Source organism: Micropterus salmoides, unplaced genomic scaffold (genome assembly GCF_014851395.1).
Source record: "Micropterus salmoides isolate LMB-PRFRI ecotype aquatic unplaced genomic scaffold, ASM1485139v1 Ms_hic_scaffold_1, whole genome shotgun sequence".
Taxonomy (NCBI): Eukaryota; Metazoa; Chordata; class Actinopteri; order Centrarchiformes; family Centrarchidae; genus Micropterus; species Micropterus salmoides.
Genome location: NW_024040040.1, coordinates 50,211,390 through 50,238,158, shown reverse-complemented (window position 1 = coordinate 50,238,158; position 26,769 = coordinate 50,211,390). Strand labels below are relative to the sequence as shown.

Below are 26,769 nucleotides of genomic sequence, written 5' to 3'. Positions count from 1 at the left end.
AGAAGCTTCTTCCATCAGCTGTCAGCCAGTGATGCAGCATATGCAGTGTAAAGACTAGCAGGTACTCTAGTACTGTTCAGTGGTGGAAGTACAAAATGTTCATATTTACGTAAAAGTAACATAAAAAAATGTTGCTCAAGTAAAAGTTAAAAGTACCTGGTATTAAAAGTAAAAAGTACTACACATTCAAATCTATTGATCTTACCAAAATGACCTATGTTTTTAAAGTCAGCCAAGACAGGTTTGAATACAGTAGTTTACAGTGAATCACAAGGAAAACTGCGTCGCAAGAGGACAGGTGTGTATTGCCTATACTGTGCGGGGGATTAGCCTGCGTTATTACTCTGCTGCTGTGGTAGTATCCCCTTCAGACGGTCTGACAGACACAGAACGCCATTTGGGACTGTATATTAGGATGAGACAAGGAGGTGGAAATGGAAACTAACTGAAAACACTTGTGATCAGCCACAAATCTCACTACAAATCCACACATGTTAATTTAAGTAAATAAAGTAAATTATAGATACAATTTATATATAATTGTTTTCAGCTCCATCAGACCCATTCAAACTGTCTCCCCCAGGTTTTCTTCAAAACACTTTCAAATATAAAATAGGCTACTATTAGTACAATGACTTTGCTGAATATAGAATGTGATGCTTATTATTAAGAGATGTGCCTCTATAAACTTTGACAGACAGATGATCCCTGTCTTTTATTCAAATGATGTGCACCTTTGAGGAGTGCCATCACATCCGTGTATTGTCTGGACTTGTCCGACAGATGTTCCTTGATAGAATGCACAAGTTTCATTTTCATGCGTGATGCGATAATCTTTTCTGAGTTGCACTTTATCAAACTTAATAAATAGTTGTATTTCACTTTAACATTGGTCAGACAAAGTCTGGCATGCAACCAAGCTAGACAGACCAGGAGATGCGCTACCCTGCAGGGTTAGCAAGACAGACAGACTAGAGAGAGATGCACTGCAGCTTAACATTAGCTCCTGTTATCTGCTGACAGACTTTGAGCACTGAGCGAGAGTCACTTGATCACTATCACAGAATCCGCAGGTGTTTTATTTTATGTAAATAATGCACGCACCTCAAAATAGGACTGCTTAAAACGCTATAATAAACTTTGTGGAGTTCATCAATGGTGATAAAGGATTCAAAGTATATATTTAATGAACATCTAGAGTCGTCAATATTTTATTACACTGAGTATAAGTAGGCTAGCATTCCTTGAGATTCAGCAAAAATACACAGCGATAACTGCATTTGATCAATGTTCACAGCAAAGTGTCTGAAAAAGATGTTAAGAGGTCAGAACAGACGATGTAGACTACCTGCCAAGATTTGCATCCACCACTTGGTGGAAGTTGATTGGCACAGAGTTGAAATTAGCTGTTTTATGTTTGTTTTTCACTACTGCTCCACTTAGATACGCTTCATGTTTTTTTTTTTTTTTTTTTTGGTGAGTAACAAGGTCTCGTGCAGAATGCAATGGAGTTAAATGTCATTGAAACAACAACTACAAATACTTAAGTAAAGCACAGCTATATTTAGGAAGATCTATTGACAGATATGGAATGTAACAACCATAACTATGTTTTCTGTAGTGTATTGAGACCTTACATAATGGACTGTTATGTTTTTATTACCTTAGAATGAGTCATTTCTATCTACATACACTGTGGGTTCTCTTACATAGAAGTCGACATGTTGCATGTTTCTACAGTGGCGGCAGAGATATGTTAAATCTTTATTGCAAAAAGAGAAATAAAGTGTACATGGGACATAAATAAGTATACAGAGCTTTGATTCGTGCAAAATCACATACATATTTTGCATAGATTTAATCTGCAATATGGTTATAATGGTTAGTTTGCTGTCCATGTAGAGTGAATTAGATGTCTGTGTGTTGTTTATACATGCTGAGAAGGCTAATCCAACACATCTTTGTAATAGCGTCCATGTTGATCTTTGCTTTGATGCTCACTGTGTTTTGTAGAATACTGCTGAAACCAGCATAGACTCAATCCAAAACTCTACTGACCTCAGAGTCTCCAGTCTACAGTGTGGACTCTCCACAAGATCAGACAGCGGCTTCACTCCTGAATCCTGCAGCTTGTTTCCACCCAGGTGCAGAATACTCAGATAGGAGGGGTTGGACTTCAGAGCTGAGGCCAGAGAAGTACAGCTGATCTCCGACAAACTGCAGTTCCACAATCTGAATAAAGAATAAATAATGTAAATTCAGAAAGTTCAGAGTTAATTATCCAGCGTAAATTTTAGTTTTTATATTTAGGTTTTAAAAGTTATGTTCAACATTGCTCTGACACAGTCAATGGAATAAACCACTGAAGAAGAAAACAGACTTCAGCATTAATATACTCAGTGTGGATCAGTATAATATCAGCCTTATGTCTGCAGTTTAGTGAGACCACAACTTTCACATCATATTAATCTCAGCACAGATGTCAAAAATTATGTCTGACCTCAGAGTCTCCAGTCTACAGTGTGGACTCTCCAGAAAATCACACAGCAGCTTCACTCCTGAATCTTGCAGCTTGTTGTCACTCAGCTCCAGCATTCTCAGATGGGAAGGGTTGGACTTCAGAGCTGAGGCCAGAGAAGCACAGCTGATCTCTGACAAACTGCAGAGACTCAATCTGAATAAAATATAAATGATTTTACTTTAGCAGACAATGTTTGCTTGAAATCATTCAGTGTTTAAAAATCTGTTCAGAGCTGAAGATCGATCTATCTACCTATATTAAACAGTTTCCTATATACTGGTTGTGTCCCAGATTACTTTACCACAAACCACTTGGGTCCGACCAGTCCTAAAAGAACTGGGACTTGATCTTACCATCCTTGACAAACATCGTTCCATCTCTAAACTGCCTTTTAACTCTAAGATTATCCAAAACATTAATTGAAAGCAGCTTCTTGCCGCTGTGGAAAACAATAGTAGACTTGAAAAGTTTCAATTCAATCAATTCATGCCTCAAGGTTCAATTACTAAGCTTCTCCAACCATGTTTTTATCACCTCAGAAATATTGCATAAATAAGATCTATTTTAAATTTCAAAGATGAAGTTTTCATCTCATCGAGCCTTGATTATACTACAACAAAAACAAGAGGTACGATCACATCACACCTGTTTTACCCTTTTTATATCAGTTTGTTTTAGGATTGCTTTTAAGATCTTAGTGATTACTTTTAAGGCTCTTCATAACATGTACCTTTTAACCTCCTATGAACCTTTGCATGGTTTGAGATCAGGGCAAGAGTCTTCTACCTCTTCCTGAGTTTAGGCTTAAAAGTAACGAGGATAGATCTTTTGGTGTCAGGGCCTCAGGAATTACCTGCCTGAGGAACTTAGGCTACCTGAGCCAGAGTCTTCTTTTTAGTCTCTTTTAAAAACTTACCTTATCAGAAATCCTGATTTTATCTGAGCTGCCTGTTTATTTTATTGGTATTTTTTATTTTATATTTCTCCTCACTGTGGTATTTCATGTCATCTTTCTCTGTGAAGCCCTTTGTGTTTTGTGCTCTATAAATAAAGTGTATAATAATAATAATAATAATAATAATAATAATAAATTATGATTATACAGTATAGATTTTTCTTGTTCCATTAAGGTTTTAAATGTGTATCTCAACAATGCATTTCGGCATTTAGGATTGGGCATTTGGGATTTAGGATTGAGAAGTGTATGCAAATACGTGGGTGTGGCCCAAAAACCAGGCTGTGTGCGCAGGGGCACCTTATTATGGAAGCCCTAAGCGGCCATTGATTCATATCTTTATTTTACTTCATTTTCCCAAGATAACCAACAGATTCGGGGGGGAATCTAGCACACATGTCCTGACGGCTATTTCAAAGGTTCTGAAATAGTTGTCAGGAAATGTGTAGCTAAATGGATTCCCCTGAATGAGAAGCGATGAAGCGATGAATTTCCTCTCCCTGGGAATGATGGGGAAATGAAAAGTCTATAGGTTGATGAATGTGGACCAATCGCCCGGGATGCGCACACTCCAGCATGTGATTAATTGTGAGCATGTGAATCAGTCATCGTAACAACTTTGTTGAAGAGGAATATGAAAAAGTTGTTTTTTTTTAAAGTTAGTCTTCCATGAGAATCAAACTCACAATTTTAAAATTATGAGTCATATATCTTACCAAGTGAGCTAATCGGTGACACTTTGCCCCTTGAAATTACCATTAAGAAACGTTCTTGCCAACCCCCACACCAGTCCAGCATTATAAAAGGATCCTGTTGTCACTTTCAGATATTTAGATGAGGATTTATGGTAAGCCACACTTTGTAATTGTGCTTTTGTGCATAAGGATAATGTGAAATTATGTATTTTAACATTTGTTAATGTAAATTGACTAAATACATATTGAGGTTATTTTGTTTTGAAACAAATAACAGAAACAATTTTTTTGTTTTTGAATTACACATGAATTACATATTATCCAATGATACCCAATCTGACAGCGCTCCTTTCACTGGTGACTTTGTGTGTGAGGCCACACAAATTGAAACGCTTTCATCAAGTTGAAGTTATTACATTATATAGGATAGTCCTCCCTCCAGCGTTGGACTTCAGCATTAAGATATTCAGAATGGATCAGTTGAATGATAATAATAATATAATAATAAACTTTATTTATACAGCACTTATTAAAAAAGTTACAAAGTGCTTTACAAGACCCACCCCAGATTTCAAACATCACAGAGTGTAAGACACAAAGACATAAAATCAAGCAATTTAAAAGAGAAAGATGAGATTATCTTTTCTCTGGAGCAAGTAAGGGTTAAGTGTCTTGCTCAGGGACACATTGGTGGATGTGTTACTATGGGGAATTGAACCTGGGTCTCTCACAACAAAGGCATCTGTCTTATCACTGCACCATCGCTACTCCATAAGTTTGCAAGATTCACACTCAGACATCTTAACCACAGTTTGACCATAAACATGCTAAAAACTTAAAATCCATAGTGGGGCCTAAAAGTGCTAAAAGCATAAAATCCACAGTAAAAATTATGGTTGAGATTGGTGTTTTTTTATTTTGTGTTAACAGCAGTGAAGGCAGTCCTGTAGTGTTAGGCCAAGTAGAGTTGACAGCCAGCTTAAAATCACTTTAGATGTAAGTAATGTTACCAAGTTGAAATGCATGGGTAAAACAAGTGCACAGTAGGATTGTGGTTTAACATAGGATAAATGTTTAACACAGCTTTGCACAGACACGTACCATTCTGACAACAAGAAGAGATTTGTTAACATCAGTGTTATGTCTGCAGTTTAGTGTCACCACAATTTTCCCATCATATTAAGCTCAGCACAGAAGTAAAAAATGGTGTCTGACCTCAGAGTCTCCAGTCTACAGTGTGGACTCTCCAGAAAATCACACAGCAACTTCACTCCTGAGTCCTGCAGCTTGTTGTCACCCAGCTGTAGATCTCTCAGATGGGAGGGGTTGGACTTCAGAGCTGAGGCCAGAGAAGCACAGCTGATCTCTGACAAACTGCAGTCACCCAATCTAAATAAAGAATAAAGAAGAAGAGAACATTACTGCTTGAAATCATTTTATGTTCAATAATCTGTTCAGAGCTGAAAAAGGTTTAGAATGTAGAAGTTTAGAAAATGGAAACTCAATAGGAACTCAAAAGTTATTAAATAGCGGTCAGATAAAATTAATTCTGTGTAAAGACTACCAAATGTTCAATTTCAATGCCATATGCCAGAACAACGTTGAGGGTGTTAAAACAGTGACTCAGTTGAAGTAGTCAGTATGAAGTTGAAGTCAGTATGAAGACTATGACAAAAGCCAATTGAATCTAATAGTGAGACATTACTGAGGTTATCATTGTCAACATCCATATGAATATTAAAATCAAATACAATTGTGACTTTACCTGTTGACAGAACTAAACTTGATTAAAAACTAGAATTGGCTGTAATGTTTTCCAGGTTAAGTGTGAAAGTCTAATGACAAGGCTTTTAACAGAGTTATAATAAAAAAAAGTGAAAACATGAGAAAAATTTGATAGACAGCTGTAGAGACATTTAATGAAGTTTGTGTCTGCACACATGTGCAATGTGCCAATACTAATTAAAGGCACACAGTTATCAGTGCAGAGCAGCATTTTTTCTCTCTGTAGCTGTTACGTGTTTACTGTAACAAACACCTGCACATGAAGAACAACCTGCATTCTGTAATTTTACTGTATTCTGTCCAGAGGCACAGGATCATTTCTACTGTCATATCAATATTCTGATTGTGAATTCCTTACTGACACAGAATATGATCATGGTGTCTTTTTGTGTGTATGTTTGTGGGTACTGTATTGATCCAAAAACACAATTTTAAAAATGAGTTTGAAGTGTTGGGCAAGAATTGTTTGCTTTTGCAAGAGATGTATAATCTTTTGGGTTTTTGGTATAAGGTTTTGTAATTAGTGTGAAAAGTTGTGCAAAAATTGCCTGTAGTTTCAAAAAGTGTGCCTAAGCAGAAAATTATTTTTTGTTTTCAATATAAGATCATCTATACACATGCATCTAAAAAACTGAGGCAGAGCCTTGTTCTGTTTGGACTGTGAGCTGCAATTAACATTTGAAGAAAAACCTGAAGTTAACATTTGTGTGGATTTGAGGTAAGATTTCTGTCTGATTAGAAGAGTTGACAGTTAATAAAAAAAAAGGTAACTGACCTCAGAGTCTTCAGTCTACAGTGTGGACTCTCTAGAAAATCACACAGCTGCTTCACTCCTGAATCCTGCAGCTTGTTGTTACTCAGCTCCAGCTCTCTCAGATGGGAGGGGTTGGTCTTCAGAGCTGAGGCCAGAGAAGCACAACTGATCTCTGACAAATTGCAGCCCCACAATCTGAAAAAGAATAAATGAAGTAACTTTAGAAGACAATGTTCCTACTTGAAATTATTCAGTGTTTAATAATCTCTTCAAAGCTAATGAATGTTTAGAATGTAGAAGTTTAGAAAATGGAAATCCCAAACACCTGAACCCAACAGGATGCAGGTTATCCTGTTGGGGACAGGCAACCTTTTCCAGGAAAAACGCCTAAAATAACATACCCTAAAAGAATCAAGAATAACTCTTTATTTGGCCTAGATGCCTAATTCCGGTCTCCTTTAAAAGGTCAGAAGCTAAGGAATATAAATCCATTGTAACTGTAATTTGATGAAAATAAACTAAAATACAACAGTTATCATACAAAATATACCAGGCGAATGTCCATATTTTGGCAATATTTACTGTTTAAAAGTTGGCTTTTATTAGGAGATATCTTCAAAAAAACCTTTTTCTGTTCATACAACAATGTTCTAAATAACATAGCATTGAAATATTGATAAAAACAGTGAATATTCATCAACATTCTTGTCCCCAAAAGCACACCCATGCTTTACAGGCCTGTAGATTGAGAATGGAACATCCACAGTGTTTGGGGGGGCATCAATTGATCCGGCTTGAGCAGAACTTTCATTGGTACCCTGCATGTCTATGTAGCTCCAATGAGTCGGCCACAAAATGGTGAAAAAGATCATGTGTTCCAAAGCGGCACGTTTCCTGGGCAAGCAGCTCCCAGGTATTGCACAATAATCTGGATGGTGCCCGCTGAGACTCGGACAACAAAATTGGTGGATTTTGGACTTAAAACGGCAAAGATAAAAAAATTCAGTCAGCGATTGTGACCCTACCCCATTGCCGGGGGCGTCTGTTTTCAACAGGTTTTAAAAACTGTAAAATGCTAAAAGGTAAAAAGATTTCTCAATTAATATTAATGACAACGTGCTGCTACTTTTATAAAGACGCATTGACTTCACCTTTTAAACTCTGCCAGCTCCACCAGTGGCTCCATCTATACAAACTCATGTTGTGCAGCCAAACACAAATAAAAACCCACAGAAACTGATTTAAGATTTGACTCAAGATCCCAAAGTTTCCAAAGATGCCAAATATTTCAGGATAAATTTAGTTGAAATGTGAACAAAAGATATCAACACATTTTCTTTAAAGAATAGTGGGGTCATAAAATCAAAGCATCTTCATTTTAAACTTTTCAGGCAGTATGAGCAACAAACTATAGCTTCATAACAATGTTGTAAAAAGCTATATATATATATGAATATATTTGAAGGAGAGACTATTTAATCATTGTATTTATATATCTTTATAATAATTTACTCCAGAAATTGTTAAGTTATATTAAAGTATTTCATGTGTAGCTCAATATTGCTCTGCCATAGTCAGTGGACTAAATCACTGTCCACGTTCACAAGAAGAAATAGACTTCAGCATTAAGATACTCAGTGTGGATCAGTTTAATATCAGCCTTATGTCTGCAGTTTGGTGTCAACACAACTTTCACATTTTAATAATCTCAGTCAGCACAGACGTAGAAAATGGTGTCTGACCTCAGAGTCTCCAGTCTACAGTGTGGACTCTCCAGAAAACCACACAGCAGCTTCACTCCTGAATCCTGCAAGTAGTTGAGACCCAGCTGCAGCTTTCTCAGATGGGAGGGGTTGGTCTTCAGAGCTGAGGCCAGAGAAGCACAGCTGATCGCTGACAAATTGCAAGACCTCAATCTGAATAAAGAAAATTTATGTACATATAAATCAATTTATAATCCTATCAGATGTGTTAAGGTTTTAAATGTGTAGCTCAACATTACTATGTCCTAATCAATGAGCTTTTCCCTGAAATGAGTAAAGTGACTTTGTGGATCGTCATAATGTCAGCCTTCTACAGACATCATCCAAATGTCAGCACAACATTCATAAAATATACATATCCATACATACAGTCAACACAGATTAATAACATGCTGCTGATCTCTGTCAAGTCCAGTTTAATTTTCAAATCAGACCCCCTATTCCTAACCCTACATTTGGTATTTTAATTTTGTGGGTGTCTTCTAATTTATAACAATCATATAATTTTATGAAAAAAATACTAAGACAGATGTTTTCTAGAGAATTGGCCAATATAAAATAAAGAAGAAGACTTAAATAATAAATAATACAAAACTTTACAAACCTCTTTAACACCTGTCCCAGCACTTATGACGCTCTCTGTCACAAATTCTCCCATTCCCCTCTCCCAATTTAGCCCTCAGTATATATTTACCAGTCTCTTTCAATTGCTCCCTGCCAGATTGTCTAGTGCAGTGGTCGGCAGTAGACGGTCCCAGAACTGGCCCGCCAGCACTGTTGTGGACCTATTTTTTTTATAAGACTGCTCACTTCTGTTTAATTTCTCAAATCAGCCACAGCTAGAGAAATTGTGCAAAATCATTGTTCCGCCTGCACAGCCTTCCCAGTGGCATGGCTACTGACCAGGGGCCACACTTTATTTCCATTTTTTGGTCTGAGATTATAGTCTCCTTTTGCAAAAACAAGTGTTGCGTTTATAATTTTGTTCAGTGTATATAGCAATTGTAAGTCGCTTTGGATAAAAGCTTCAGCTAAATGAATACATGTAATGTAAAGTAATGTCCAGTTGCCGGCAGGCAGCCCGGGTGTTGCCTGTCCAGTTACCAGCAGCAAGCCTGGTTATGACGGTTTCCAGCCAAGCTGTCCAGTTGCCCGTTTCCAGCCCGACTGTCCAGTTTCAGTCCTGCAGCCATGCCTCTGGTTCCATGGTCTGCTGGGTCACTGCCGGCATTACTTCCGGAGAGGTCTTGCTTTCATTCATGGGCTCCTGATGGGTTCCGCCCTTTTCAGCAGTGGCCTGCCGAACCTCCAGAGAGGATTCTGCTCGGCCTCCAGAGGGCCCCTGCCCTCACTTTCGGCCCCTGGGCGGACCTGACCACCCAGTGATGGTTCTGTCATAATTTCGATAAATTCTGTTTCAGTGTATTGTCCCTGCATGACTCTTCATTCTGTGCTCTCTGTCTTGACTTGGTCCTGTCTTATAATGCATGCCGTTCTGAGTCTTCCATTCACTTTGTCAGATCCGTCCTAGAGTATTGTTGCATGTTTCACTGATTTATCTTGTTATCTTCAGTTTCTGGTGCTGGTGTCTAGCTTTGTTCCTGTTCTGTCTAGCTTAGTTTAGTCTTGTCTGATAAATTATAGTTTATCATCTCTGTTTAGTTTATTAAATAATTTCTTTGAACTGCATCCTCCTTGACAGTGTCTCCATTTGGGTCCAAGTCTCCGTTTTCCTGCCTCTGCATGAATGTTGAGGAGAGATGAACCATGGAGGAGATGGAGAGAAAGCTTGATTCATCCACCCCAGCCCCTTCGTTCGTTTTCAAGCCACGCGCGAAGCGCAGCGACCTCAACTTTTCCTCGTTTCCAACAACTTTCCTTGCATTTTATTTTCTTTTGGTTTTGTTTTTTTTGAAAGTTATCAGTCCGTTAAGTTACACTGGTTTAATTCAAGAACGACCAAGTTCTTTTTAAGCCTTATCCGTCGAACTAACTTCCACTGATCCCTCCTCGGACCCAGCCACGTGGGCCCGCCAGCAGTAACAAAGAACGACCAAACTGCTAACTCGAGCCAGGGTTGGCCCCACTGCAAGTCTCTTCAATAAGCCGACAAAAGCCGGACCTCCGGAGCAATTCCCTGGCAGAGAAAGCGACTGGCCGACGGCTTTAAGCTGTCCTAACGGAGAACGCACGGATCTCAGCCAGTGTGAGGCTGTTGACCAGCACCCGGCTGGGAGAAGCAACACGCAGTAAGACCAAAACCTGCATTCTGTGATCAGTGATGTCCCATAGTCTGTTAGTCCAGTATATTTAATCATTGAAACTCCTAGACAAATTTAACCGAGTTATCATCTAATTGCATTCATTAGCTACCATATGAGTCAAATACTCCCACAATAGAAACCCACATTCTCATTGTTTAGCCATTGTTTATTTCTTTGATGTATATGTAACCGCATTTATAGTCACCTTAGTTAGTTAATAAACTCCACTGTAATGTTTGTATTACCTGTCTCCAAGTCCCTGACAAGAGAATTTACCCCTTTGAAATGAGACTGACTGATTGATTTAAGATAATTGATCGATTATTAGCTAACTGATCACTATGTATGTATAATTATGAACGCTACCCAGAGGTCCAGAGACTCTGGGTTAATTAAAACTTCAGTGGTGTCCCGCAAAACGAGAGATTTATGGATTAATATTTTCTGAATATTAAAATTCATAATTTGGTATTAATTCTCATAAATTTATTAAAACACTGTAGTCATGCAACATGGGTTAATGAAACGTTACGTTGAAACAGATTTTCGTGAGTTTGTCTGAATAGTTCTTTTCTGGACAAAGTCGCTTGTAATAATTCACACGCATTTGCTTAGCTTGAGATGTTGCTTGGTCTTGGTTTGGGTGGAGAATGCAAGAGCAAAGAAGAGATGGGTGATGTGATTTATGTTTAGTTCCGCTCTTGAAACTGCCGAGTAGCTCTACATAAGATAAAATTAATCTGGGCTTGGACCTTGCTGTAAACCAGTCCATCTTTCCTGTTTTCTGTCTTCAGTTACACATTTATAACACCTCATACATTTAATAGTCAAACAATTTTAGAAGTTGCAATAGTTTGCTCACCAATCTTGCTTACTACCTCTCGGGCTAGCTAGAGGTGAATCCGAGGGGGCGGAGGAGACAAACGTCTCACTAGGCAGGTGGTTAAAAAAATTGATTCTTAGATGCATAGAAGCCCTCTGAGTCATAATCGAATCGTGAGGTGCCTAGAGATTCACACCCCTAATTCATACCATGTCTCTGCTTCATGTGAGTTTGTTTTTAGGTTAGTCGTGCTGCCTGTGTACTTTATGGCAGGATGGCATATTTTATTTATTGCATGTGTCTTGTCTCTAGAAAATCCAAAATGTCTCCAAACATTTGATTTGTAGGAATTTGGAGGAACATGTAGTGCTTCCTCCCCCATGTTAATCTAATGTAACACACCTCTGTCTCTGTCGTAGCTGACAGGGTGCTGGCAACAGTAGAGATGAGTGTAACACTTTAGGAGGAATCAATGTAAAAGGAATGTAACCATTTCTAAATAATAAAGGCATGGGACTCTACTAATATTTGTATATAAATAAATCAGATTTTATCGATGCAAAGATGTTAAAATAAATTCCATCTCAAACTTTTATGCCGGTGCACCAAAGTGAATCAGTACATTTTATTAGCCCTAAAAAAATATACACGTTCCTGTAAAAACACTTTCTGAAGGTTATGCATGACAATGCATTAGTCCTGAAAATGTGTTGAACTTTGAATATTTTATATATATATGTCTCTCACATGTAACAAAAATAAAATTTTGAAATTTGCAGCACATTGTAGAATAAATCCTACTGAATCCAGTTCGATTACAGAAGAAGATCGAAGCCAAATTGTTTAGACTGAAAAAAATTTAAAAAGAGCTGTTGTTAGTTGTTTAAATATACACTCTACAAGAGTAGAATACTTGAACTCACCTCAGAGTCTCCAGTCTACACTTCGGACTCTCCAGTCCAGCAGATAGCAGTTTTACTCCTGAATCTGGCAGCTTGTTGTGACTCAGGTCCAGCTCTTTCAGATGGGTGGGGTTGGACTTCAGAGCTGATGCCACAACTTCACAGTGACTCTCTGAGAGTCCACAGTAGGAAAGTCTGTGAAGACAGCAGAACAGAAAACATTATTTTTTACTGTATAAAAAAATCTGAGACTTTATTATAAAAATATATAATAGCTGGTCAGCCACTGATCAAAAGGTTTGTGGTTTGAAATTTGCATTCTTCCTTTCCACATGTCAAAGTGTCCTTGTGATTAACAGAGTGCTATGTCTGTGAAGGTTCTCAGTCATCCAGGTCATCAAAGGAAGGTTAAAATCAAGGACAGCTGTTATCCTAACCTTCCCTGGATAACAGGGTGCTATGTTTGTTAAACTTTTAACATGATGTTTAATGAGCTGTAAAAAAATATATATACTGCAACTGCACTGTGAATTTATTTACCTCAGCCATGTACCTGGGTGTGTTTTGTGCATCTTTGATGCATCTTATGTCATTCCATCTACTTTTCATCTCCCATGAAATTGATTTAATGACTCCTAATAGTATAATTAGTACTGAATTTTGTATTATTATACTTGTATGGGACTTTTTTGGGGATGATAAAATCCCTCCACTGAACTGAACCTACTGAGCTTTCTTCCTCTCCTCACTGGCAGAACAAACCTGGACGTCATGACAGCAACTGACTGTGTAATGAGCTGCTGTGTGAGGAAATTAGTTTAAATACACAAAGACTGTGGCTGCAAATTCAATAAAAACCACAGTGGAATTGTGTGCTGCTATTTTCTCTGCATATCTTACCTTTAGTGTTACTGCTTGTGCAGAAAGACACATTGTCTGACAGTTTGTATTTGCAAACTTATTACAATAATTATCAACTGTAATTTCTCACATTAAGATGACCAGATGTAAAATCAGTAACCATTACTAATGTAGCTTTGGAACATACCAGTTTACAGACCAGTCCATTAAAATCCTACCAGGGAGAGAGGGACAGAGAGAGAGAGAGCTTCTTTACTGTTTCTAACTCAAACTCATTTCTAATGTGGCAAAACATATAAAAAGACATTCATTGCTGGAACTTCAAGTTTGTCCTTCAAGAAGGAGGATCGCCTTCCCTCACATCCTCTCAAATCATCAAGCAATTTTTAAAGATATTATGGAAATTGTCAAAATGGACCTAACAGTACTTCATTATCATTAAATAGCAAAAAAAATATGATAGCAATAACTGCATGGTCGCATTCACAGTTTCCATGGATGTTAGTTTCAGCAGATCACAGATATTATATATCTGTATGTCTGTCTATAAAAAACATTAACTAAACATTAACATAACTCAGTGCAGACACTGTATGCACCATAACAATAAACACGCTATTGTTATAAATAGATGACTGCCAAAATGTTCTCAGGACAAACTCTTTAGTCCTCAAGTCAGGAGTATCCATTAATGTCAGGAGTGGCTCTGCTTTCTCCCCCATCCTTTTGTTTCTTGTGTTTTCCCCTCCCTGCTGTCCTTGTCTGTGTGTGTTGTGGGCGTGCCTTTCTGGCTCCCTCTCTCTGGCTCACCGCCTGCAGCTCCACTTACCTGAGACTCATCAGCAATCAACCCACTCTACAAAAACCCCAGCTCTTCAGTCACACCCTGCCAGTTTTTCAGTTAACCTACCTTGCTAACATGCGTTCCAGTCCTCTTAGTTTTTGCTGCTGTTCTAGTTACTCTTGCTTGCCTTTTTTGCTAACGCCTGTTTCCCTTTGCCTGCCTACAGTGTGTGAGTTTGGAGACACAGCCTGCCAGCCTGTTTTAGCTTTATGTTGCTTTATAATTTTCTGGATTTACCGAGCCTTTCTGCAGTTCCTCACAGCTGGAATCAGTCTCAGTCGTCCCTGATCTGATGTGTTGTACTTCTCCAGGTCCAACTCATCCAGAACCTCCTCTGACATCTGCAGCATGTAGGCCAGAGCTGAGCAGTGGACCACAGAGAGTTTCTTCTCTGATATGTTCTCTGACTTCAGGAACTCTTGGATCTCCTGATGAACTGAGTGGTCGTTCATCTCTGTCAGACAGTGGAAGATGTTGATGCTTCTGTCAGGAGAGGTTTTATCACTGTCCATCTCCTTCAGGTTGTTAATGGCTCTCTGGATGATTTCTGGACTGTTATCTGTCCGACCCAGCAGGCCTCTTAAAAGTCTCTGGTTGGACTCCAGAGAGAGACCATGAAGGAAGCAAACAAACAGGTCCAGGTGGCCATTTCTACTTTCAAGGGATTTCATCATTGCTCCCTTCAGGAAGACATCCAGGGTTGAATCAACATGTTTTTTTCCCAAAAAAGTCTTCAGTACCTTTGTGTTCTTGTTGGTATAACAGTGGAACATGTAGACTGCAGCCAGGAATTCCTGAATGCTCAGATGAACAAAGCAGTAGACTGTTTTCTGGAAGATCACACTCTCTCTTTTGAAGATCTCCGTACAAATTCCTGAGTACACCGAGGCCTCTGTGACATCAAGACCACACTGCTCCAGGTCTTTTTGGTAAAAAAATATGTTTCCTTTCTCCAGATGTTCAAACGCCAGCCTCCCCAGCTTCAGAAGAACTTTCCTGTCAGCCTCCGTCAGCTCCTGTGGACTCAACTCATGTCCCTCATTATACTTCTGCTTCTTCCTCTTTGTCTGAACCAGCAGGAAGTGTGAGTACAGGTCAGTCAGGGTCTTGGGCAGCTCTCCTCTCTGGTCTGTAGTCAACATGTGCTCCAGAACTGTAGCAGTGATCCAGCAGAAGACTGGGATTAGACACATGATGTAGAGGCTCTTGGAGGTCTTGATGTGTGAGATGATTCTGCTGGACAGCTCTTCATCACTGACTCTCCTCCTGAAGTACTCCTCCTTCTGGGCGTCAGTGAAGCCTCGTACTTCTGTTAACCTGTCAACACACGAAGGAGGGATCTGATTGGCTGCTGCAGGTCGGGAAGTTATCCAGACAAGAGCCGAGGGAAGCAGATTCCCGTTGATGAGGTTTGTCAGCAGCAGGTTGACTGATGACTTCTGTGTGACATCAGACACAACCTTCTTGTTCTTGAAATCCAATGAAAGTCTGCTTTCATCCAGGCCGTCAAAGATGAACAACAGTTTACAGACAGTGAGCTTCTCTGCTGGGACCTTCTGTAATGTTGGATGGAAAACATGGAGCAGCGTGAGAAGACTGTACTGCTTATCTTTGATCAAGTTCAGCTCCCTGAACGAAAACAGAATCACCAGACTGACATCTTGGTTTTCCAAGCCCTCTGCCCAGTCCAGAGTGAACTTCTGCACTGAGAAGGTTTTTCCAACGCCAGCGACACCGTTTGTCAGAACCACTCTGATGTGTCTCTGTTGGTCAGGTAAGGCTTTAAAGATGTCGTGGCACTTGATTGGAGTTTCATGGAGGGGTTTCTTCTTGGAAGCTGTCTCAAGCTGCCTCACCTCATGTTGGGTATTAACCTCTTCACTCTGTCCCTCTGTGATGTAGAGCTCAGTGTAGATCCTGTTGAGGAGGGTTCCACTTCCTGTTTCATCACTTCCTTCAGTCACACATTCACATCTCCTCCTCAGACTGATCTTATGTTCATCTAAAACCTCCTGCAGACCATCAGTCACTAGGAAAAAGAGAATAAAACTATTAAAGACTAAACAGAAAGTAAGAAACCAGATAAATAAAAATGTTTTTGGATGTATGATATTCATGATAACATTAAAAAAAAACAAATGTCCTTGTAATTAAAAGTCCTGTTTTCAGACATGACGACATCAGCAGACAGATGTCCAGTCTTACTTTGTACAGAGCTGCTCTGACTGGCTGTCTGCAGTCCAGCTCTTGTTCTGGATCTTTCTCCACACTGGGGACAGGAGGAGTCTCCTGGTGAAGCAGACTGGTCCCAGTATGATGTGATGCACTGTCTGCAGAACCAGTGTCTACAGCTTGTAGAGACTGGATCCTTCAGGACATCCTGACACAAAGCACAGCAGGACGGCTGCTCCTCCACTCCACTCTTCTCTCTGTGAAGACATTTCATTAGAATTAAAATGATTTGTTGCTTGTTGTTGAAAAACACTGTGTAGAATCAGCTCAGATGGTCACAGAGAACAGTGAAAGTGTTGTTACTTTCCTGTTTGAATTCAGCCTTTAGTCTTTAATGAAGACTAAATGAATGAATGATTGTTCCATTTATTTCCTGCTTTTATAAACACTAATTGCATACTTTTACTATCTGACTGTCTTATTAAACATTTAGTGATCTGCCTATAGTTTATTAACACAAACTCAACACGTCCTGCAGCTCCTTCGCTGTTTTACAGTCACTTTGAGCAGCTTAGTTTGAGTTAGTTAGGTTTGAACTGAGTCTAGAAGTCGTCTAATTGTGGTGGACCAGCAGTCTAAAACACATAGCATGTAACAGTGCTGTCACATATTCAAGTACAGGCGGTTTTGTATGTCATTCTCTTTATGTTTTTGTCACTCTCTACCAGGGAACAAATTGTTATGTTAACAATTCTCAAATAGTCAAGGATTATAGTTACATTCCATATTTCTGCTGTCAGGCACCAGTGACTCAGTGTTTACAATTTTAAAGTGTTAAGATATTTAAAATGACACATGAAGAAACTGAGTGGCCAGTTGAAATGTTTAGTAACTTGCCACAGTGGAAAAAACTTCCTGAGCCTGCACTCTACTGTCAACTATCAAATGAAGGCATAATGCAATTCAAATATTCTAAAAAAGAGAAGTGGTCCAAATCGTCTAACCATTTTCTGATCTTTTGTTTATCTGCACAAGTACTACCTATGGATGTTTGTTGTTGTACAAGTTTACTAAGTAAGATAAACCCCTTGAGATGAAACATCTCGTTTTTGAGGGCGTCCTACTATACAATACAACACAAAACAAGGGACAAATCAAACACATTACAATCATAAGAAAGACAAAAAGAAAACCACAATCAACACACTACAATGAAGGCAAACAAAGAAACAACAAAAAAAGAAGTACTTACAACCACTTGATAGCCACAAAGAGGCTGTGAACAAATAATTGCCCAGCAAAAACAGAGAATAACGAATATAGTGACTTGTAAATTGTATATTAAAAGTTGTGTAATATTTCTGAGGATTCATTGACAGAAATGCAATACAATATTTATAACTATGTTTTCAGTGGTGTATAAAGACCTTAAATAATGAACCATTATGTTTTTATTACCTTAGAATGAACCATTTTTATCTACATAACCGAGGGCAGCCCCTTCCATGGACGTCGTAGTATTTTGTCGTTATGCTTCTACAATAGCCGACAACAAACAAACAGCGCTACAGAGCGCATTTCATCATCACGTTCTTCTTCTGCTTGTATAATTCCGGAGGTGTAGACGCTGCCACTACATTAAATGCGTCCGTAGAAGAAGAAGAGGAAATAATAATAATAATAAACAGTCTCTGAGTTTCTGGTTTATTAGAAGTAAGAAGAGAAGTGACATTTGGACAAATGAACAAGCACGTGTTATTTAGTACGAGACCCGACAGCCTGTGGATCTTTATACCATGAAGCCAGAGGAGTCGGGACAGATGCAGACAGCTGGCGGCAAAAAAATCACGGACATAATCAGTGTGGGTTTTCCCAGATGGAAGGCTTTGATGTGGGACAGATGTTTTCAAAGTGGAGCTGAAGTTGTCTGTTTTCAGATTGCTTATTTAATAAATTAAGCAAAGCCAGAGGAGCCTAGATCCTTACCTGACAATGCCTTTGTGAACTTCATGCATTATGTGGTTTGTAATGGACCTTGGTGCAGAAACAATGAGGCTTACATTTTCCTGTTATCTGTCAGTGGCCATACTTGATGCTCTAGATATGACAGTGTTTCTGAGATGTGAGATGTCATTTTCTTTGGTATAGCATTCCTGATGAGCCAACCCTCCCAATTTGTAAAATACTGTATTACAGGAGTATGAGACAACATGTAGCACTTCATTTCTTGATGTGACAAATAATAATCTTCATTAAAAAAAAAACATATGGTATTACTGAATAAAAAAGTAAATATAATTTCTTAATATATCTATCTAAAGAAACCTGATTTCTTGACTGGCAACTTTCTGCTATCTAACAGAGGATATATTTTGTCCTGTATAAGGCACTGGGCTTTTATTTGCTAAAATCATTAAATTGACCCTGCCTATATTTGGGACAGGCCTTTAATTCCTTTTGCACAAAACTGAAACTACTATGAAACAGTTTATTATTTATTATTAATATATTTATTAAACAGAATATTACGTGTATAAAACTTATCCAATAATATCAAATAGGCTACACGTCCTTCATTTGATCTAGCTCCAATATGCACTTTTATTTTGAAGTAACATCACAAAAACAACACGGTGCAGGATAAGAGAAGTTAGCAGACAGAGAATGATGGACTTCACAACAGGATTTACAACTTGGAGTAATTTTTGTTAAAAAACTGTTCTGATTCTTTTGATCGGTGGACCTTGACAGACTAAAGGAATATAAATAATCAAGGAACGGACACATTCAGACTCGGAGTGGAGTTAACGAGGCTTCAAAGGTAATGGCAGTGAGCACTTTTTTTCCTTTAACACCATTAGTAAGTTTTAAAAGAGCAGTAGTTGTTGAATGATTGGGTCTAAAACCAGATTGAAATGGTGAAAGGATATATTATTGTTCTTCTCGATTGCTTAAACACATTTCCTGAAATTATAACTCTTTTTCTCGAAACTCTCAAAACACAAATCCATAACTTCTCACGCAATTCCACAAACATCCTATTTTCAGGTAAAAATGGAGCTCTCCACTCAAAACTATTCTTGCTGAAAAACTAAACTTTGCCCTCAGACGTAACACACAAGCCCTCAAAAACACACACACACTTCTGACACAGTCTTACACACTGGTGAGATAAATTCAAAACAATACTAAAAAAACTGGTTATTAGTAATGTTGCGTGGCTCTCCCCCTCAACAACCTTTGTACTGTGTCGTACTGTACAGTGTCTTAAGTGAACTATATTGAGTGTCACTGCTTTCTCAATGACTACTTGGTGTAGTCAATGAGAAATGAAGGGATTTGTGTGTTGAGTTTAGGGAAATGGATGTGCTTTTTGAAAAATGGAGTTAAGGTTTAGAAATTTTAGTTTAAAAGCCTGGTTACAGTGTTTAAGCAATTGAGAAAAACTGTAAGATACTGTGATAACTGATTAAATATTAGTTTCTCAAATACTTTAGCAATAGAACAGATTATCTATAGTCTGTAATTATTAGGATTAAGACTGTCAACACCATTGTAGAGTGGAGTAATGCGTGTATATTTCCAGATAGCTGGTAACTCAGGAGTAGACAAAGACATATAAAACAGGTCAGCTAGTAGAAACATTAGAATATGAGAAGCTAATTTAATATATCTGGATTCAATTGTATCAAGTCCTTCACCACTGCTTAAACTGAAAAGGTACTAAAGCAGACGAAGAAGAAAAATGCTGACACAGCACTTGGGCAATAGATGAAGCGTCAGAGATTATTATATTGCCATCTATTAATTGATTAATGGGACATTTGTCTGAAGAGTTTATTGTGGCTTTTAAACTGTTCCAGAACTGTTTAAAATGATTAGAGAGACATTTTTATAGTAATTTGCATTGAGGGTCATGGTCTTAGAAATATTTCTTGGTTGCTTATATGATTACCATTAATTTTTCTTTGTCTGACGATATGTAGCCCAAGCCTTGTAAAGAGACTTTGAAATTTTCCAGGGAGCACTTCTGTCGATTTGTAATTTGAGTAGGTTCCATTATAAGTTTACTTGTTCTTCATCTTTAGAACAATATATGTTGTAGAGAATCTGAGCTCAAATGTTCACTTACTGATGTTTCCTTCAACTGCAAGCACAGAAACATTAGGAAGTTGACCCTTGAGCTTAAATTTTCTTCACCATATTGATAAAAAAGTAGTCAGTTAAAGAGTAAACTTAAACCATCAACACACAGAACCAAGGTGAGAAAAGCTTTTCTATAAATGCTTTTTCACCTTATGTTGAACAATTATTCTATGAACTGATTAAAGATGCATCTGGCGGATCGTAACAGCTGATCTGAGGAAGAGCCAAACAAAAATATGCAAAAAAGAACACTTTCACATTTTGAATGCATGTAAATCTTTACAGCAACTTCAACATTAGAGCAAAAATATGAATATTTTCTTGCAGTGTAAATTTGAAATGGAGGTTCCCCTTCGAGGGAACTCGAACTGCGTCGGTTACGACACTATGGGAACGCCTCTAGGCGAAGCAGGTCTGAACGTGAATGAAATCACTCCAATCCTATTGGCTTGTTGCTAGAACGGTAAGGTGTGACGGAATAACCGGAGGAGTATAAAGCACACCTGTACACACTCATCATTAGCTTTTTTCTATTCAGCAGGCGCTCTGTATGTTGTTTGAAGAAAGCTCCAGTCCTACAAGCAGTGTGTTTTACCTGAAGAAGAAGTCTACCAGCATGTCCGGCAACCAGATGTACAGAAGGTGTGTTTTTTCTTGCCCTCGGTACATCACGGATGGAGATTCTCATGAGATGTGTGTCTCATGTTTGGGGATGGAGCACGCCCGGGCAGCTCTCGAGGGGGCTGCCTGCGCCCGTTGCGAAGCCCTTTCCGTGCGGGTACTGAGGTACAGCATGGCTCTCTTTTCCGAGGATGGCCGGATGTGTTTTCCCCGTGGCGCGGGCCCTGCGGCCGCTGAGGCGGCCCAGCGGCTTCACTCATGGGGTTCACAGCGTGATCTGTCGGAGGATTTCGGGACGGCTGAGGCTTTTTCCCGACCTTCATCCGCTGGCTCCGACGCTTCCTTTCCTCGTTCGGGAGCCCGTTCTCGGCTTCTCCCGTTCGCGGTTTGGATCCGGAGACGCTGCAGCAATCCGACTCCGAGGAGGCGGACGTGCTCAGCGCAGTGGACGATGACTTCCGGGTGTCGGGGCGGCGTCATCTGGCGGCGCCCGACTATGACGTGCTGCTGGAGGTGGTGACTAGAGCCGTGGCTAAGCTCAACATCAACTGGCCACAGGAGGAGCAGACACCACAGGCTAGTGGTAGCTTGATGAAAGGTTTCTTAAGCACCACACGCCACCTCCACGCCGGTCTCTGCCATTCTTTCCTGATTTACATGATGAACTGAGTAATCATGGGGCAGACCCTTCTCTACATGGCTTTCCACACCCCGATCACTGAACTACAGTAATGTGATGGGGGTTAGGGACCGTGGTTATGGGAGGATGCCGCGGGTGGAGGATGCGCTTGCGAGCTATCTCTCCCCTCGACTTGCGTCCTGTCCTGGAGAAGCCGGCGTTACCATCCAAACCATGTCGCACCACATCCACGCTCGTGGGGAAGGCGTACATGGCAGCGGGCCAGGCAGGTGCGAGCTTGCACACCATGGCGGTGCTTCAAGCCTACCAAGCCGACCTGCTACAGGAGATGGTTCAGAGGGGGGGTCCCTCTGAGGAAGATCTGGCCGAGCTTCGCAGAACCACGGAGCGTTAGACGCCGTCTGAGAGACGCGATCTGAGGACCGTCATCCAGTCCCGACGGAGCTCAGGGAAGACTGGGGTAGGGGAGTCTTTCTCTCTTCGTACTCTGCTGAGGAAAGGGGCCGTGGAACGTGTCTCCCCCCCCAGACAGAGACGCCGGTTCTACAGCCAGTACTTCATAGTCCCCAAGAAGGACGGAGGGCTGCGTGCCCTATTTTGGATCTGCGGGTTCTAACCGGTCTCTGAGGAGATTCAGGTTAAAGATGCTCATCATCCCCGCCATCATGACGCACATCCAATCTGAGGATTGGTTCGTCACGATAGATCTAAAGGACGCCTATTTCCAGGTCTCCATCCATCCTTCTCACAGGAAGTTCCTGAGGTTTGCCTTCGGGGGTGTGGCTTACCAGTATCGGGTTCTTCCATTCGGCCTGGCACTTCCCCTCGCACATTCACCAAGTGTATGGATGCAGCACTGGCCCCGCTGAGGCTCCAGGGCATCCGGATTTCAACTTCATCGACGACTGGCTCATCCTAGCCCAGTCTCGAGAGTTGGCGGTTCGGCATTGAGATGTCGTTCTGGCTCATCTGCGGCGTTTAGGGCTGAGGCTCAACGCAAAGAAGAGCGTGCTGGCGCCCACCCAACGGACTACGTTCCTAGGGGTTGTATGGGATTCGACAACGATGCGGGCACAATTGTCTCCGGCACGTGTCGACACCATATTGGCTTCCGTGAGAGGGGTGAAGTTAGGCCACGCCATCACTATGAAACACTTTCAATGAGTGTTGGGTCTCCTGGCGGCTGCGTCCAGCGTAATACCATCTGGACTGCTGCACATGAGACCCCTGCAGTGGTGACTAAGGAACAAGGGTTTTTCCCCGAGGGGAAATCCTCTCCGTCTGATTTGGGTTACGCGCAAGTGTCTTCGTTCCCTATCAGTTTGGAAGGAAACTTGGTTCCTGTCCCAGGGGCCCGTACTGGGAGGGTCTTGTCGCCGACTGGTTATTTCGACAGACGCCTCCCTCACGGGCTGGGGCGCGGTCATGGACGGCCGCTTTGCAAGGGGATCCTGGCAGGTGCATCAATCCGAGTGGCATATCAACTGTCTCGAGATGTTGGCGTGTTCCAGGCTCTAAGGAGTTTCCTGCCCGATCTCCAAGGCCACCACGTCCTGGTTCGTTCCGAAGAGAACAACACTGTGGTGGTGGCCTATCTGAATCACCAGGGCGGTCTGCGCTCGCGCCCTCTGGACAGACTGGCGCGTCAGATCCTCCTGTGGTCCCAGCAGAGGTTACTATCGCTCAGGGCGATGTATCTCCCGGGGACGCAGAATCAGGGAGCAGACCTGCTGTCGAGGCAGGGGCTGAGGCCCGGGGAATGGAGACTTCACCCCGAAGTGGTGGAGCTCTTGTGCGAAGAGTTCGGCCCCATAGACGTGGATCTGTTGCGTCTCAAGAGACTACGCACTGCCCGCTATGGTTTCTCTCGTTCCTCCATCCCCGTTGGGTCTGGACGCCATGGTACATTCGTGGCCGAGGCTACGTCTGTACGCTTTTCCCCCAGTCGCTCTGCTCCCGGGGTTCTGGAGCGGGTCCGCCAGGACAATGTCGGCCTACTGCTCGTAGCCCCGTTCTGGCCAACCCGGGTGTGGTTCTCGGACATCATGTCGCTCCTGGACGGCCCGCCGTGGCGGGTCCCTCTGAGGAGAGACCTGCTGTCCCAGGCGCAGGGCCGGGTTCTTCACCCTTGCCCTGCCATATGGCGACTGTGGGTCTGGCCCCTGAGGGGGCACAGTACCTAGAGGCGGGTCTAACAGCCGGAGCAGTCGAGACCCTCCTGAGCTCCAGGGCCCCGTCCACACGGAGGATGTACGGCCTGAAGTGGAGTGTTTTCTCCACTTGGTGTAGGGAGCGGTTGATGGACCCTGTTACCTGCCCGGTGGTTCAGGTACTTGAGTTCCTCCAGGACCGGTTCTCTGCTGGTCTTTCCCCTTCCACCCTCAAGGTGTACGTGGCAGCTATTTTCCACACCCCTCTGAGGGAGGGGTCCTTGGGGAAACTTCCCTTGGTTGTACGTTTCCTCCGTGGTGCCCGGAGGATGAGACCTGCGACTCGGTCCAAGGTTCCCACTTGGGATCTGGCAGTGGTTCTTGGGGCGTTGGCTGAGGCCCCCTTCAAACCCCTGGAGTCAGCTGAGGCTAAGCACTTGACCCTCAAGATGGCCTTTCTCCTTGCTATCACCTCTCTGAGGAGGGTGGGGGATCTCCAAGCGCTTTCGGTTTCCCCGCAAAGCCTGGAGTTTGCCCCGGGGAATATTAGGGCTATCCTGCACCCTCGTCCAGGATACATCCCTAAAGTGCCTTCTTGTGCGGCAGGGTCCACAGTGCTGCAGGCATTTCATCCTCCACCTCATGTGACGGCGGAGGACGGGAGACTTCATCTGCTCTGCCCTGTCAGAGCACTGAGTATTTACACTCTGAGGTCCTCCCGTTGGAGGAAGGCTGACCAGCTGCTAGTGTGTTTTGGGTCTCCCAGGGCCGGGCTCCCTGCATCCAAACATACTATTAGCAACTGGATTGTTCAGACTATTTCCCTGGCCTATCAGGTGCGCGGTTTGCCTTCACCTGTGGCTGTGAGGGCTCATTCTACCAGAGGCATGGCGGCCTCTCGAGCCCTCCTTTCCGGGGCCTCTTGCAGGATGTTTGTTTAGCGGCTGGCTGGGCCACTCCGCACACATTCATTCGCTTTTACAGTCTTGACCTTCCTTCGGCACCTGGCACTCGTGCGCTCTCCTCTTAGTCGTGCCACTTTATTGCACACAGGGGCAGGCGGGGTTTTCGGCACGGTTTAGTGGGTATCTCGTTCCCATAGTGTCGTAACTGACGCAGTTCGAGTTCCCTCGAAGGGGAACGTCTCGGGTTACGTATGTAACCCTGGTTCCCCGAGAAGGGGAACGAGACACTGCGTCGGCCCGCCGCACCTCTCTCCGCCTGAAGCGCCTGCTTCATAGTTAAGCTAATGATGAGTGTGTACAGGTGTGCTTTATACTCCTCCGGTTATTCCGTCACACCTTACCGTTCTAGCAACAAGCCAATAGGATTGGAGTGATTTCATTCACGTTCAGACCTGCTTCGCCTAGAGGCGTTCCCATAGTGTCGTAACCGACGCAGTGTCTCGTTCCCCTTCTCAGGGAACCAGGGTTACATACGTAACCCGAGGCGTTCTCATTTGTTTTACTAAAGAAATTAAAATAAGATCCATTCTTTTTTTTAAACAGAATCTACACTGATAGTTCTGCATTATAAATATAAATCTTTTAGCACTTTGTCTTGATCCACAATGCATCATCTTTCATTAGGTCAGTTAACAGTAAAAACAGTCTCTTACTTTGTGTCTGAGGGTCCAGTTTCATTACTGAAGTTTGGAGAAAAGTCTTTGGACTGGTCACTCTTCATAGACAGACAGCTGGATCCTGGAGACTCTGCTCTGTCCTCCTCTTCCTCCACACAAACACTCATCTTCTGCACTTCAGTCAGTCTGAGAGGTAAAACAGTGACAATGGCTGTGAGCTCAGAATAAAAGAATCAAGAAGAACAAGTTTGTTCAAGAGACACAAACAAGATAGAGAGAACAGGAAGTAACACACATAGCTGGTTATTAATTTGTTAAATTGACACACACACACACACACACACACACACACACAGCTGGTTATTAATTTGTTAAATTAATCCAGGGTTTCCCAATCCAGCCATAGCAGCTACGAGAGGATGTGTGAAACGGACTTGTGAGCAAATTAAAAAACTAAAAACCTGTGATAGTGATAGTGAAAGTGATAATTAGGCTTACTGTCAAATCTTCAACATCTATCTTGTACAACAAGTAGCGTAGTCTACAAGGCTTGGCTGCTCTGGAGCAGGTTAGGCAGCATAAGTTTCAGCATAAGTTACCAAGGCGATGTAACCAGATAACAAGTGAAGTCCTGAAGTCACCTCGCTAACCTCAAATGCTGCTTTGTAGCTCTGGTCACTTTTCTTTAAATCTGTGCTTGTTTTCTTGGTTACTGCAGGTTTAATGTGTTTAATTCAGCCAGTCACAACTTTGTGTACACAGATTAATCAAACTGTTGAGTTCACTCTAACACTTCTTTCCTCTACAGTCCACGGGGAGAAAACTGACTCAGAGAATATTGGAAAATATTGTATTAACACTCACCCTGCCTCAGACTTCAGTTCTCCTCCTTCTGCTCTGTCAACTTAACATGGAGTCTGAAATAACTGAACACTTTCAGCTTCAGGTTCCCTCCCAGTTCTCACCAGGATCACCTGAACAGAGTTGCTCCTCCCCTCTCCATTTACAGGAAATCAGGTGGGTTTGTGTGTGTGTGTGTGTGTGTGTGGTGCTCACACAGATCAGCTGTTTAACATGATGTGTTTATGAGCATCTCTCTTGGCCTGAACAGACTCAATTAAAAACAAAATGTCGGTAGGCCTTAAATAAACTTTAAATGATAATAAAAAATAATCCATTTTATTTAATCTCCAACTAAAGTCTTTTAAACTAAATGAACGAAATGTTCTTTTACACAAAAAGATGTAAAATTTACTCAATTCCCAATATGTTTATATATATACTACTATAT

The 26,769-nt window shown here is 41.5% G+C and overlaps 1 protein-coding gene across 2 annotated transcripts in view; it reads right to left on the bottom strand.

Moving 5' to 3' along the window:
* The window catches only part of LOC119913122 (NLR family CARD domain-containing protein 3-like), a 28,741-nt gene extending 2,325 nt beyond the window's left edge, over positions 1 to 26,416 (bottom strand). Inside the window, exons 1-8 of one of the 2 annotated variants that reach the window (XM_038732455.1) lie at positions 26,343 to 26,416; positions 25,515 to 25,664; positions 16,373 to 16,596; positions 14,405 to 16,196; positions 12,484 to 12,657; positions 8,453 to 8,626; positions 2,501 to 2,674; positions 2,059 to 2,232 (exon numbers count right to left, since the gene is read on the bottom strand). In XM_038732455.1, coding sequence (XP_038588383.1) covers positions 2,059 to 2,232; positions 2,501 to 2,674; positions 8,453 to 8,626; positions 12,484 to 12,657; positions 14,405 to 16,196; positions 16,373 to 16,596; positions 25,515 to 25,645 — 2,843 coding nt within the window. In that variant the 5' untranslated portion in view covers positions 25,646 to 25,664; positions 26,343 to 26,416. The remainder of the gene's footprint in view (positions 1 to 2,058; positions 2,233 to 2,500; positions 2,675 to 8,452; positions 8,627 to 12,483; positions 12,658 to 14,404; positions 16,197 to 16,372; positions 16,597 to 25,514; positions 25,665 to 26,342) is intronic. The other variant, XM_038732457.1, reaches the window with a different exon arrangement.
* Positions 26,417 to 26,769: the final 353 nt, after the last annotated feature.